The sequence below is a fragment of the Pelecanus crispus genome, chromosome 1, assembly GCF_030463565.1.
Source record: "Pelecanus crispus isolate bPelCri1 chromosome 1, bPelCri1.pri, whole genome shotgun sequence".
Lineage (NCBI taxonomy): Eukaryota > Metazoa > Chordata > Aves > Pelecaniformes > Pelecanidae > Pelecanus > Pelecanus crispus.
Window position 1 is genome coordinate 151174209 of NC_134643.1, and position 15046 is coordinate 151189254.

The window sequence follows — 15046 nt, forward strand, 5'->3', positions numbered from 1 at the left end:
AATGAAAATTTCTAATGGTATTTATTTGCTTTTTAAAGTCTTGAATAAGTAAAAGCATGATTGTAATTTAAAACTTATTAGCTTTCATATTACTATTGGACTTTAAATGTTGTTGTCATAGTAGCTTTTGTAATATTTTCCTAGTTTATATATATCTGCATGATCAGTTTCCTGCTTCTTGCTCTTGAAATGCAGAAGCAGGCATAGTATTCTGGACAGATTTTTCTCCTGTGATCCAGCATTGTCATTATCATAGTATTGATTCAGATCCCCAGTGTAATTACTATGCAACTAATTTTTCTAACTTACTATTCACTGTGAACAATGAATAATTTATGAATCAACTGCTGATTTATGAATAGGCAATAATTTATGAATCATCTGATAAAGTGCTGCTTTTTTTTTTTCTTTAATGTATGATAATGCCTGCATTATTTAATGGGGGCAAAAAAAGTCACAGCAGTAGGTTCTCTGAAGTGTCCTAGATTAATAGTACTAATCACTAATATTCCTATGTAGAAATTTTTAAGAAAACAGTTAAATGAGGCAACCAGTGAAACAAAGTAATATGTGGAAATGTTTACTGGCAGGTTTATGCTTGGGGTGACAATGACCATGGGCAACAAGGCAATGGAACTACTACTGTCAATAGAAAGCCCACTCTTGTCCAGGGCTTGGAAGGCCAGAAAATCACCCGGGTTGCCTGTGGGTCTTCCCACAGTGTAGCGTGGACAACAGTGGATGTAGCTACACCATCTGTTCATGAACCAGTACTTTTCCAGACAGCGAGGGACCCTTTAGGTGCTTCTTATCTTGGTTGGTATTTATTGCCTTACGTTGATGGGGTTTTTCTGTGCGATTGGAGAGTTAGTTGTGTGTGTGGTTTACTAGGTGATAGAAGACTGCAAAAAGAAAACTGTCTTTTAAAACACCACAAAACAACAACAAAAAGCATACACACCTCTTAAAAATCCCCAACAAAACCTGTTCCTGAAAGTGGAGGTTGTAAAGGACTTGTTCAGAAGTAGCATTAGTTTGAACTTTTGTTGTTCTTCAGGAAATTAAAATGCAACGTGCTTTATCAAATGCCCCAAAGACTTTTTCTTTAATATGGGATAGAGCTTTATGGAGGTAATGGTAGATGGATGCTACTGTAATATTGGTTGTCTTACATGTTATCTCTTATTATAATTCTTGATGCTACTGTTACCTTTTGTTCCTAAAGTAGGTGACTTAAGCATTAGGGAGGCAAAACAGCAGTGTTTCCTGTTGAATGTAAAAGCACCAAACATTTTGATAATTAAGCTTTTTCATAAACAAGGTAATGTATTTAAAAAAGAGCAAGAACTACATATATAGAATATTTGATTAGTATTTTGCAGAGTACCTAATAAATATTCTTGCTACTTGAGAAATTTCTGTGTAAGTAAAACTTGTTTTAGATGCTGATCACCAAAATATTTGTATCTGTATTACATTAACCTTAATGAGCAACTAACTAGGTGGAACACTATTTTATGAAAGACCTTGCTGCAAAGCTTCAGTATTGACTTCAGTGTAACTGTAGGCACTGCAGTTTAAGAATCTACTGTTGAGTTAGTTTTACAGTCATCTTTCTGACTTAACAAGAAATTAGATAAATCAGTTCCAGTTATGTAGTACACCATTAGAAAATGCCCGTCTTCTCTTTTTTTTTTCCCCCTTGCTCCAGGTGTTCCTTCAGATGCAGATTCTTCTGCTGCCAGTAACAAAATTAGTGGGGCAAACAGTTCCAAGCCGAATCGCCCTTCTCTCGCTAAGATTCTCCTATCGCTTGATGGGAATGTTGCCAAACAGCAGGCGTTATCTCATATACTGATGGCATTACAAATCATGTATGCCAGGTAGGCACACAAACATTCTTGTCTTTTGCAGAGCAAAAGATGACATAGCTTACCATCTATTAGGGTCTCTTGAGTCAGGTGTAAATTGTTTCACAAGGTTGGACTCCTCAGGATAGGCCTAAGCTTCATTTAAATTTTCTTTTGATGTTGATGTTAGCTTTATGCTGTTATGTTTTCTTTACAGAAGCTCCCATTGCCTGGGGAAAAAATTGTTTATTTAGGAATACTCATGTAAAAGGAGTGTAAGTAAATCATGATAGATGATGTGGAGGAAGCAGTAGAGGACAGGGTGGAAGTAAAAATAAAACTTTACAGTGCCCTTGTTGTTGGTAGGGAACAGAGTATTTGTGCTAAAATTTATGAAGAGGAAGTCATGTAAAATAGTTGCCTTAAAACACAGTATTTAAGCATCAGGCTGAAAGGAGAATGGAGATAAACTAGTGTCTAAATTCCAGAGCTTGGAAACCTTTCCCTATTTTAGTAACGCAAGCTAATACAACTCTTTTTCTAAGTTGAACAAGAGAGTTTAATTAGGTTTATGTTAATCTGTCCTAAATGGTTTCAGGGATGCAGTTGTTGGAGCATTGATGCCTGCAAGTATGATTGCACCAGTAGAATGTCCCTCTTCGTCACCAGCCCCCCCATCAGATGCTACTTCTACAGGAAGCACTGCAAATGGAGATGAATGCATGCTTGTAGGAGATATAGAAGAGAGGCTGAGCCCAAACCCATGGCAGGACAGGAGAGGGGAGGTAAAGTGTGAAATGAATTTTTCCAACAGTGTTTAACAGTAAAGCTGAAAAATATTGTCCCACTTAGTTTGATAATAGCAGAGATTAAACAGTTCTTTTATGCTCTAATTTCAGCAGTGGATACTCTGCGTATGTGAGATTTGGAAAAACAAAAATTTTAGTGTGAAAACAGTTTTGAACTTTCGGAATGCACTGTGTCATTTAAATGCAATTGTGATGATTTCTAGTAGTATTTTAGAGTTAACATGAAAATATTAACCATTTGACCAGATATTAAATTGATTTCACAGGAGTGATCTTTAAAAAAAAAAAAGTCAAGGCTAAGGGAATATTTGACAATTACTTAATGAAATGTAATTGTAAAATTATATCAACTAATGTAGACAGGAGGGCCTGAATGGAATTCTACTCTGTTGATTCCCAACTGCTAAAAGAAGCAGAAAAAAGAAAAGGCTTGCTACTGAAGAGATCTTTTCCTTTAAGAAACTATTAATTTGACATGTATTGTTAGAGCTTGTCTTCTACATTGTATCCTTTTCTGCAGGCACTGATGTTTTATTGTATGTTTTTGTAGCAGCTGGCATTGAGAGGGGTGTTGGCTGGTTTGCCATGCTAGGAACTTACAATAGAAGCTAAAAATACAGGGAGAGAATCCGTTGGCTTTGTATTTATGGCTGTTTTTAAATTGCTGCTGTCTTTGAATGTAAGCCCTTCTAATAAATAATTACTCTTGAAGGTTTTATAGTATCTTGTTGCAGCTTTTGTTAATTGTTATTTGTTTTGGCTAGGTTGTTTCTTCAGAAGATGCTGTGACACCGTCTGCTGTAACTCCTTCAGCTGCTGCTGCCTCTTCCCGTCCTTTCATTCCAGTCACAGATGATCCTGGAGCTGCCAGTATCATTGCAGAAACCATGACAAAAACCAAAGAAGTAATGTTGTCAATACCTTCCTTAAAACTTAAGTCCTTACCATGCTTTTATCAAGCAGTTTTGCTTTTTTTTGTGCTTTTCAAGTTACTCTGTAAATGACTGCTTTTGGGTTTTTTTATCTATCCAAAGACAGAGGGATTTTTTTCTTTTTTTTTCTTTTTGGTCTGAAGTTAAAGGAAATTAGTTGTAGGAAAGCTTTTTCACTTGAGAAACGGGGTTAACAGTAGTTTAATTTTGGGGCCATAAAATCCCAGATTTATGAATTGCGTTTTAAACTACCTTTAAATTTCTTCAGACAAGTTAGCTTGTTTGGATTCAGTGAAATACTTCTTTGATCTTCAATGTCTAAATATTTCTGCAATTTGTTTTGTAGGATGTAGAAAGTCAAAGTAAAGTGTCTGGCCCAGAACCGCAGTACTTGGATGAGTTTACTAGTCTCTTAGTACCAGATGACACGCGAGTCATGGTTGACCTGCTAAAGCTTGCTGTGTCCAACCGAGCAGGTGAAAAGGGAAGAGATGTTCTTTCAGCTGTCCTGTCTGGTATGGGCACAGCTTACCCACAGGTCAGGTTTTGTTTGTGTTGCATTTTTAACTGTGTCCTTTTCATTAGTAGCTTACTAGGATATTTGCTTGTATTTGAAGTGCAGTTCAACACACTGAGAATAAACATGAAAATTGGAGCTGAACTTAAATGCATGTGAACCTTAATGATTTTAATGGAAATAATACATGAAAATATGCTTGTGCTACACATGTCAGTAAACGTCTATTTCCTTGATTAGTCATGCTGCAATTAGACATTAAAATAGAAGTTCAATGAACATGTATCTATGTATTGGACAAGTGACTGTGGTTATTGGAATTAAGCTGAATTAAACCAAGTGCTGTTTCCTGGGTCTGTACAGTGTTAGTTTAAAAGCTTCCATGTTGGTTTTGTTTTGCATCTGAATTTATTTCTCAAATTGATGCAGTCATTATTGCTAGCTAAAAATGCTGTTAGTATATTGTTAACAATATAGTAATTCTTCTTAATTTTTAAGATTTACATTTGATGCATTGAAGTTTCTAACTATTTACAAAGTTTCCATGGGTGTGGAGTTTTCTGGAACAACTGACAAACAGAATTAATAAATGATGTAATATTGGCTACCAGCAGCTGTATGAAAGACTGTTAAAAATCATAAATTATTTATAGAATATCTGCTTACAGTAATGAACTGAAATTTGTTTAATGTTTCTTGTAGCTTTATGTTGTGGTTTAACCCCAGTCAGCAACTAAGTACCGCACAGCTGCTCACTCCCCCTCCTCACTCCCCACCGCAGTGGGATGGGGAGAGAACTGCAGGGGAAAAAAAACACTTAAAACCCTTGGGTTAAGATATAGACAGTTTAATAGGACAGCAAAGGAAGAGAAAATAATAATAATAATAATAACAACAACAACAACAATGATGGTAAAAGAATATACAAAACAAGTGATGCACAATGCAAATGCTTACCACCTGCTGACCAATGCCCAGCCAGTTCCCGAGCAGCGATCGCTGCCCCCCAGCCAACTCCCCCCAGTTTATATACTGGGCATGATGTCGTATGGTATGGAATAGCCCTTTGGCCAGTTTGGATCAGTTGTCCTGGCTGTGCCCCCTCCCAGTTTCTTGTGCACCTGGCAGAGCATGGGAAGCTGAAAAGTCCTTGCCTAGCATAAGCCGTACTTAGCAACAACTAAAACATCAGTGTGTTATCAGCATTATTCTAGTACTAAATCCAAAGCACAGCACCATACGAGCTACTAGGAAGAAAATTAACCCTATACCAGTTGAAGCCAGGACACTTTACCCTTCAAATTTTTTTTTTCCTGATGAGTAACAATGCATTTCTTTTAAGATGCTCGTATGACATAGTTAATTTATGGCTTTGCACTGCTTAAAGACTGGTTTGAAACATCAGAAGTGATTATGCAAAGCTCATTTTTGTATTCTTTTATTAAACTTGGCTTTTCTAACTAAAAAGATGAATAATGACTTTGCTAAGGTGTGTGCATTGAATTGAGAGAAATTTTATTTATTTATTAATTATATAAATGACAAGACAACTTCAGTTTTAAACAATGAAATCTTATGGTATCTCTGTCCGAGTAAACTAGGATTGTGGGAGAGTCTAACTGATGTTATTCATGCAGAGGCAATTGAGTGGTATTTCTCAAATGGTTACTTTTATTTTACACCCCTCCCACCCCACCCCCCCACTCCCCACCCATATTTTCAATGATCAGGTATGTATACCCATGTTCTGGGTTTGAGATGTAGTTGTCCCCCTCCCACCCCTATTAGATGCACGTTATATATGCACTTACACATTAATTCTGGGTTTTTTGCTTCTAGCATTAATAGTGAGTAGCTGAAGAACTTTGTGGGTGTTTTTTGTGGTTTGGGGTTTTTTTTTGGTGTGGGTTTTTTTTTTTTTTTAAACCTGGAGAGTCAGAATTTTTATTTGAAACTGCTCTTCAAAAATGAGTACTATTGGAATTTTCTCTCTAAACAGTGTTTTGCAATATTACATAATACTTAAATATTTACACCTTTCATTAATCTCTTGGCTTATGCTTTACAATTTAGATTCTACAGTTTGTTTTTCTGTAAGGGAAAACAATTACTTGTGTTGTCATTTACTTACTGGAAACTTACATTGTTCAGCTTTTAGTTTTAGGAGTTTTTCCAGATTTAACACCACCAAAAAGAGTATTTTTGAATGAATTTGGTTTATGAATCAGAATTCAGAAAACAAGTGATTTATTTATTTTAGATTTGAGAAGAGTGGTAGTTAGCTTAGATTTCTTGGACTAATCAAACATACTTTTCATAAAGTGTATGTTTTTCTCTTCTTAGGTTGCTGATATGTTGTTGGAGCTGTGTGTTACTGAACTAGAAGATGTAGCAACTGATTCACAAAGTGGTCGCCTCTCTTCACAACCAGTTGTGGTGGAAAGCAGCCATCCATATACTGATGATACATCTTCTAGTGGCACTGTTAAAATACCAGGTATAGAATTCTTAAGGGTTACATTACTAAAATTCAGTTAATTTCAAACCTGTGTGCATAAAATTTTTCCTTAGCTTGCAAAAATGTGTATTGAACTTTTAAAGCCATGTTATATATCCTGTTGCTATAATAAAGCATTTCTTAAAACACTTACATACTGCATGAACGTCTCAATCCTGTGAAGCAGCATTTTTGGGTTCACTGGCCATGACTGCAGCTGTATATCATTGCTGTTTCCTGTTCAATTATGAAGCTGAGAAAGACTGAGTCTTTTTCAGGGTCAGTAATTGAACACCTATCTTCTAGTCTTGAGCATTAGGGAAATACTTTTTTGTTTTAGCGCTGTCTTTTCATTTAGTGCTTCCTTCAGTATGTTACCTAGTTCTTATCAAAAGGTACAGGCAACAAAGAGCTATTTGCCTTAACTGTAAATAGACATTTTTTGTCTGTTGCAACTTCAGTTTGGAATGTTCTGAATATAGTCTTCTGTCTGCTAGCCCCTACTTACATGAGCTTGCTATGATGTAAGCCTTTGAAAGAGAAGAAATTACAGACAAATAATGTCCTTAAACCAAAGGAAATTGTTTTTATTAACGAGCGCTATGGATTCCTAAGAACTGTGTTTGATTTCATGTGGATTTCTAAAATACTGCATTTGTTCGTGGTATTGATTGCTCTGTAGAAATGTGTAAACTCTTTGTTGCTGTTTAGGTGCTGAGGGACTGAGGGTAGAATTTGATCGCCAGTGTTCTACAGAGCGGCGTCATGATCCACTTACCATAATGGATGGCGTCAACAGAATTGTTTCCGTCCGATCAGGTTATGAGAACTAGTGCTTTTCAAAAATACCTTCTGTGATTTACTGTTAAACACTGAATGAAATGTAACACAGTCTGTGACTGACTCACTGTGAGGGATATGTCAATAAAAAAAGAGGACAAACTATGTAAATTGGTATTCCATTTTAAACTAAAGAAGATGTAGGATCTAGACACAGACATGTAAGAGTGATCTTTGAATACAGAGAACGTCTCAGAAGAGCATGTTGTCATGCTCTTCCAAAGAGCAGTTAGTGTAAAAAAAGTCAGTGTTTAGCGCTCCTGCCAAATTGTGTGAATTTCTGTATAGTCAAAATATATTTTAACAAATTGGACCACAATTGGAAAAGGATACTTCTTTTTTTTTTAGCTTTTTTTTCTTTTTCAAGTAGTACTTACAGGAATTTGAGCTTTCATACAGTCAAGACAAATGCTCTTCTGCTGTCGAATGCCCAAAATAATAGCTAGGCTCTCTCTTTCTGTTTTCTGCTCTGGCCTATGTACGTGACACTATATGATATCTTCACATCTTTTATCCTGTTATCTCTGATTTCATTTTTAAGCACTATTAATTTGCAGTAGATATTAGAGGAATATTTTTAATCTCATAAAATTTTACATTGAACTTACCCATACATTACATCATGTGCAAGCGTCTCGGTAGTTACTGTCTGTGCTTAACATTTCTAAGCAGTAATGATGTGGGCTTTTGCTGTTGACCCATTTTCCCCCAGACTGTTTCAGATGCACATGTGTTTCATTATTGAGACATTTCTGACTGGCTTCCTGGTTGGGAAGAGCTATAAAGCTTTATTTAATGTATACATTGTTATATATTTTTGTAATATGAAAAGATAATTTGAAAATAGGACAATGGGTTTTAGTCAGATCTCATAATTGTCTTTTGAATGTGGTATTAAAAGTACTGAGGGTATCCGTTAATAGTGCTAATTGAACTGTTGAAGACTTAAGTTCCGTTAATGTAACATCTTTATAGTTATGTTCATGTGCTTTACATAGCTTTTTTTCCTTGAATGCATTTATGTGATGTTTATAATATATAACCATGGAGGCAAGTTGCTATTGATGAGTGGCTTGCATATTGGCTCAGACAGTATAGATGAATATGTTCATATTACCTACTGTAACAGGTCGTGAGTGGTCAGATTGGTCTAGTGAGTTGCGAATTCCGGGGGATGAATTAAAGTGGAAGTTCATCAGTGATGGCTCTGTGAATGGATGGGGATGGCGATTCACTGTTTACCCTATCATGCCAGCTGCAGGTAAGGTATCATATATGACATTTGCAGAAGGGCAAGAGAGTAGGTGTACTTGTTAGTTTTTTACAGTTGCATTTATTGCATGATATTTATGTGCCAAAGTTCAATAGTTCATTTACATTCATTCTAAGAAAACATTTTCATTCATACTTAGGAAACATTTTCAACAAAGTCCTGAGAGGTGCACTTGTACATAGGGAGGAGATAAAAATACTTTGTAATCACTCTAGTTTGCCTCTTCCGTCAGTGAAGAGGGGATACTTTTGAGGCACAATTAATCTGAAATTCTTTTATTTTTTTCATGCACCTGTTTTGGAATTGGGTGAATTATGTCATGAAAGTGCTTCTTTCTTCCAGTCCCTTCAAAGGGAGGTGGAATGGACCAACTCAGGTGCAGGCTGGCACTCTAGGCTGCTGTGTTTTGTCAGCTAAATCCCGCCTATGTTCTGCTCTTATTTCAGTCTGAGGACAAATCTTCCCCACTTTTTTTTTTCTTTTTTTGTTATTTTTGCTTTTTGTTTCTTGCAGGCCCTAAAGACCTTCTCTCAGATCGTTGCATTCTTTCATGTCCCTCAATGGATTTGGTTACGTGTTTGTTGGATTTTCGCTTAAATTTTGCTTCCAACAGGAGTATAGTTCCTCGCTTGGCAGCTTCTCTTGCAGCTTGTGCTCAACTGAGTGCCTTGGGTAGGTGCAATCTTAAAATTAAGTCTATTTTTTTTTAAGTTAAAATTATTGTTTTAAGTAATTACATTCTTAATGTGCTTATGTTTCTTTAGCTGCTGGCCACAGAATGTGGGCCTTGCAGAGACTACGGAAACTACTCACAACTGAGTTTGGCCAGTCTATTAACATCAACCGGATTCTAGGGGATAATGATGGAGAAACACGAGCTTTGGTAAGAGGGCAGTGATGCTCTCCTCTTCACGTTTTTCACATTAAGATATATGTGAAGCATTAAAACGCTAGCCCTGATGTAGAACATTTTTGTTGTTAATGGCAAAATAGGAAATGTGCAAACGAATAGCCTTTTTTACACAGCTGTACAAGTCTAGGTAAGTAGTAAAGGTACTCCTTTTTAAGTAAAGTAAAAGTAAAGGTACTCCATTTTAGAAAAAAATGGCTAATTCCAATACTGTATAGGTGTGGCTTTGGAATTGCCAAAAAAGTGACAGAAATACTTTTGTATTAAGAAATGGATGGAAATGATACTTCACATAGCTAAGTGTATTTTGGGAAGTTATTAATGTTTTGTCATGGTCATCTAAAGAATTTACTTTTTGTAATACATCAGTAAGACTAACTTTCTAGTTCTGCGGTTTCTCTAGAGTTTCACAGGGAGTGCTTTAGCTGCTTTGGTTAAAGGTCTTCCAGAAGCTTTGCAGCGACAGTTTGACTATGAAGACCCCATTGTGAGAGGTGGCAAACAATTGCTCCACAGCCCTTTCTTTAAGGTAATGGGGTACAATCCATAAAGAATTCATGAGTATAGTTCTGGATTTTGTTGTGAGATGTTGTAAGCTCACCTATCCTATATCAGAAACATTTTCTGACAAAATCAGAATACTGCTTCTAAAAGGAGAATCAAATGTACAATAAAGAATAAGGAGCACCCAGCTAGGTAGAGGTAGGTAGGTCAGAAAAACATCTTGGAAGTACAGTAGAGTACACTTTTTGATAAGTGATTTCTGAGTTGTCCTAACAGGAGTGTAGTTTATTTTTATTTATTTATTTAAATACTGTGAAGGTTTTATTTACATCTAGTTGGAACAAATATGAATGTCTTAAAAGGAAGGTTATTCAATTTTGGACCCTGTACTTGAAATTAGACTCTCTCAGCTTGCTTATTTTTAGAGAAGAGCAACAAGAATAAAAGGCTGAAAAAGCTTCCCATGTAGTGAAAGTTAACTAAGAGGACTTACCTATCTTAAGGAACAGAAATTCTTAAAATATGCAAAACTTTATACAGGGAAGAAGTAAATCCATTGTTCACAATCTTCATCAGTAACATTGATTTGAAATTGAATGAAATTGAAAATCAATTGAAAATTGTTTTAATTGTAGGAAGGAGACTTAGGTGAGAAATGGAAGGTAAAAAGTTCACCGTGTGGTATTTGATATAGAAAAGTTAATTAATCTAGGAGTGTTTTTTTTCATGGGAGGGGCTGTGAAAATTTCTGGATTGGAAGAGGGAATTAGATACGTAACTATGTGAGATAGTATGGGTACACTTGATGCTGCCCCATCAATGAGGGTAATGAAGATGGCTCTTAATGTCCCTTGCACTTTACATGTCTTTGGGACTGTGTGCAGGCCCTGCTGGTCTGTGAGCTGTTCAACTACATCAAATACATACTACTTTTTTTTACACATTTTAGATAGATCTCTGAAATGTTTTCTGATTGTCTGCAGGTGCTTGTGGCTCTTGCTTGTGATCTGGAGTTGGACACTCTCCCTTGCTGTGCAGAGACACACAAATGGGCCTGGTTCAGGAGATACTGTATGGCATCTAGGGTTGCTGTGGCTCTTGATAAAAGGACACCATTACCTCGCCTTTTCCTCGATGAGGTACTGCAGGAATATTTTAAATGATTATGGAACATACGAAAATGTTTCATTTAAAAAGATACTGAGTTTGAAGTGTTTTATGCCAACTGTGATAGGAGTAACTGATAGTTTGAATAATGTTGTTTAATCCAAAATTTTTTACAGGTGGCAAAGAAAATCCGAGAATTAATGGCAGATAATGAAAATATGGATGTTCTTCATGAGTGCCATGATGTCTTTAAGAGAGAACAGGATGAGCAGCTTGTCCAGTGGATGAATAGGTTATTTCTTTTCAACTGTCATTGGTTTGGTCTTGTGATGCTTCATTGTTGTACAATGATAAACTGCATTTTTTGTGACTTTATAAAAGCTCTCTTAAAACTTTGTTTGCTTTGTATTTTCTGCAGGCGACCTGATGATTGGACACTTTCAGCTGGAGGCAGCGGGACTATTTATGGTTGGGGACATAATCACAGAGGACAACTCGGTGGGATTGAAGGGGCAAAAGTCAAAGTCCCAACTCCCTGTGAAGCTCTTGCTACCCTTAGACCAGTCCAGTTAATTGGTGGTGAACAGACTCTGTTTGCAGTGACTGCTGATGGGAAAGTAAGGATACAACAAACGAATGTGTGTTAGACTCCCTTGAAACATTTCATCCTCAGTCAGAATGGGTTTGGCTAAATAAAAAATAATGTGCATAGGACAGATTTATTACTATTATTATTAGTAGTAGTAGTTTTGTTTTATTTTATTTTTTTAAAGAAACTGAACTGTACCAACTCCACCAGTGCAGTCTAGGAGTTCAGTGTACTATATGCATGAAACAAGACATGTATTTTAGTTCTCAGTTGAAAACTCTTATCAGGTTTTGGAAAACAAAGCTGAATACAAGTAATGGGCTCACAGAGTCCCATAAAACAGGAGAGACAGTGAAATGTCCTGGTGATTATGTCTTTCTGACAGGGGAGAGGTGCAATTGGAATCTGAGATTGTTCACAGTTGGCTAAATGCCTGTAAGTTAGATACTGCAGGATCTAATTTGCAGATGCTTAAACCCTGAGTGAAAAGGAGCACCATGCAGAGGTATAGAAGAGAAAAATAAGTTCATGAATATGAAGAAGTCTTTATTTTCATGCAGATGGCAGCTTTGTATTAAGGATGTGACTGAGAATTTTAGCTAGAGCTTTTCGTAACAGTTACATTCATCTAGTGAGATACTGTAATGCTTCCTCAGCAGTCAGTATCATCCTTGTTAATGATGCACAGAAGGGTAAGGCACAGATTGCTTGACGTCATTCTGTTGAGAGAGATTACTTTCAGATAGTCAGAGGGAAAAGCAGTACTTAAAACTGTATTTATGGGATGGAAGGGGAAGAAGCAACTGTGTTTAGATGTGTGTATTCCACACAAGAAAGAAAACTAGTACAGTGCTGCTTGAGAGAGATCTACAGGTGATAGGTGATTTTGTAATGTTATCATGCAAAGCTATGGTTTCTTGATACTTCTACAAAATCAGCCTTAGGATTTAAAATGAAATCCATTATGTCAGTGAATCCATTATGTCAGTGACAGTTCATGTGGACTTGAATGTGGACTTGAATGTAGCCATATTTTCACAATTTTTGTGAAATATTTCAAAATATTTCTTACTTTCCAGAAGAGGGTATAGAGGCATGTAAAAAACTGTTTTTTCAGGCTTTCCTCTAACTGTATTCTAGTATACATTCATTAAGAATTCTTCTCTGCAGCTCTAGTGAATGTTCTTCAAGAGGCAAACAAAATTAAATTTTATTCTTCACTTTAAAGCTTTATGCCACTGGATATGGAGCAGGTGGTAGGCTTGGAATTGGAGGAACAGAGTCAGTTTCTACTCCAACTTTACTGGAATCCATTCAGCATGTATTTATAAAGAAGGTTGCAGTGAACTCAGGAGGAAAGCACTGTTTGGCATTGTCTTCTGAGGGAGAAGTTTATTCTTGGGGTGAAGCAGAAGATGGTAAACTTGGTCATGGAAACCGAAGGTAAGTAACACTTTGAAATGTTATTTTTAAAAACTATTAATGGATCCTTATTATAGTTGCTATGTATTTGAAGTGTTGTATGAGTACTGCCTATATGTAGAAGTCAGTGTTAAGTAGTGATGTGGAAATGTACATTTTTAATTGGAGAACCACAAAATATTTTTCAGATAAACAGTTACTGTGATTTCTGTAATCAGATATCCGATATTCAGCATCTGTGGATGCTGAAGTCTGGTGGCTTTCCTTTGGGATCTGTCTCATAGCTATGTGGAACTTCAAGGCACTTTAGGGAGCAAAACTGCCATTCTGCTTCTGATCTCCACATGCATTGTTGCCCACATTAAAGGAGAAGTTCTGTTGTGTTAGAGATAACGGTGTTCTGATCCAAAAAGAAGGAATGCTGAAGTCCGGGGGGCAACAATACATTTTATGCTCGAAATTTTTATAATGTATCTTAAATTGGACTGATTTTCCCGGGTAAATGCTTAGCTTTGACTAGATTTTAATGGAAGTGTTTTGCAGTTTCAGCTTGCCTGTAATGCTGTAGTATAGCATATGGTAAAGTACTTCTAGCTTTATAGGCCTCCAAAAATATTTCTGAATGACTAATTAGACATAAATCTTTAGGTTATTAAACTGAAGCAAAAGCAAATACTCAGTTATTTTAGGTGTCTTCATAGTCATTTTAAAAACCTCTCTCCATACATTGGTGAACATGAATGGTCTATTCGAAAAGTTTTGTTGAGACAAATATTTTCATTTCAGCCCTTGTGATCGTCCTCGTGTAATTGAATCTCTGAGGGGTATAGAAGTGGTTGATATTGCTGCTGGGGGAGCACACAGCGCATGTATTACAGCTGCAGGAGACCTTTTTACATGGGGAAAGGGGAGATATGGACGCCTTGGGCATGGAGATAGTGAGGACCAACTAAAACCTAAGCTGGTAAGAAACCTTTGGAGTTCTATACAGTCTTAGTCCAGTTCTTACCTTCTGATTTGTACCTTTTTGCATTTCTGCATATAAGGAATGAAAGGGCAAAACGGTGGCATGTATTTGTAAGAAATGAACAGTTGCTTTAGAAAACAGGAATGGATTGGGAGAATAAAATGAAAGTGGAACTGCAAAGCTTTGCTAGAGGTCACTAAACAGCTTATAAGGAATTTGTTTTAGAGAAGACTTAAAAAAATAGTTGGTTAATGGTTGGACTGGATGATCTTAAAGGTCTTTTCCAACCTAAACGATTCTATGATTCTGTGAAAACCCCCAAATCAAACACCCCACCCCCAGTAAGTAAATTCCACCCCTTCAACAGGAGTAGTTTGTACTGAAAGTTAACAAGTGAGCTCCTTGTCTACTGGGTCCTCTCATTGTTTACTTCCTGGAAAATACAACAGTGATTACAGTGATAGCCACTTAATCACTTGCAAACTGCTTTTTTTCCTGACATAATTATTATACTCTTTTAATTCTCATGGTTCAATACTGAGCTGTTACTGAAGTATATACCAAGTTAGCAAGAATTTAACCGAAGTAATGATGAAGTATTTAATTGCTGTTTACTAAAGAAATTTGAGTTAAGCAGTTATTGATGAAGATGATAGCTGTTTCCATGTGATCCTTAAGTAGTAAATGTGAGAACTTGGACGGTATGGAATGTAGGAAGAATGACTATACTGATCAGCTGACGAGTTGTAATTCGGACCATTGTACTCCTGTGAACTAGACTGTAAGAGCTTTAAGTTAGAACAGTGGTATTAAGAAGACTGCCCTGCCT

The 15046-nt window shown here is 36.4% G+C and overlaps 1 protein-coding gene across 4 annotated transcripts in view; it reads left to right on the top strand.

Moving 5' to 3' along the window:
- The window catches only part of HERC2 (HECT and RLD domain containing E3 ubiquitin protein ligase 2), a 122793-nt gene that overhangs the window by 85846 nt on the left and 21901 nt on the right, over window positions 1-15046 (top strand). For 3 of the 4 annotated variants that reach the window (XM_075727855.1, XM_075727852.1, XM_075727853.1), the window contains exons 65-80: window positions 591-816; window positions 1712-1883; window positions 2449-2635; window positions 3424-3564; window positions 3938-4129; window positions 6452-6605; window positions 7317-7424; window positions 8575-8706; window positions 9232-9390; window positions 9483-9601; window positions 10032-10157; window positions 11116-11271; window positions 11416-11531; window positions 11658-11856; window positions 13057-13271; window positions 14037-14214. In XM_075727855.1, coding sequence (XP_075583970.1) covers window positions 591-816; window positions 1712-1883; window positions 2449-2635; window positions 3424-3564; window positions 3938-4129; window positions 6452-6605; window positions 7317-7424; window positions 8575-8706; window positions 9232-9390; window positions 9483-9601; window positions 10032-10157; window positions 11116-11271; window positions 11416-11531; window positions 11658-11856; window positions 13057-13271; window positions 14037-14214 — 2580 coding nt within the window. The remainder of the gene's footprint in view (window positions 1-590; window positions 817-1711; window positions 1884-2448; window positions 2636-3423; window positions 3565-3937; window positions 4130-6451; window positions 6606-7316; window positions 7425-8574; window positions 8707-9231; window positions 9391-9482; window positions 9602-10031; window positions 10158-11115; window positions 11272-11415; window positions 11532-11657; window positions 11857-13056; window positions 13272-14036; window positions 14215-15046) is intronic. The other variant, XM_075727854.1, reaches the window with a different exon arrangement.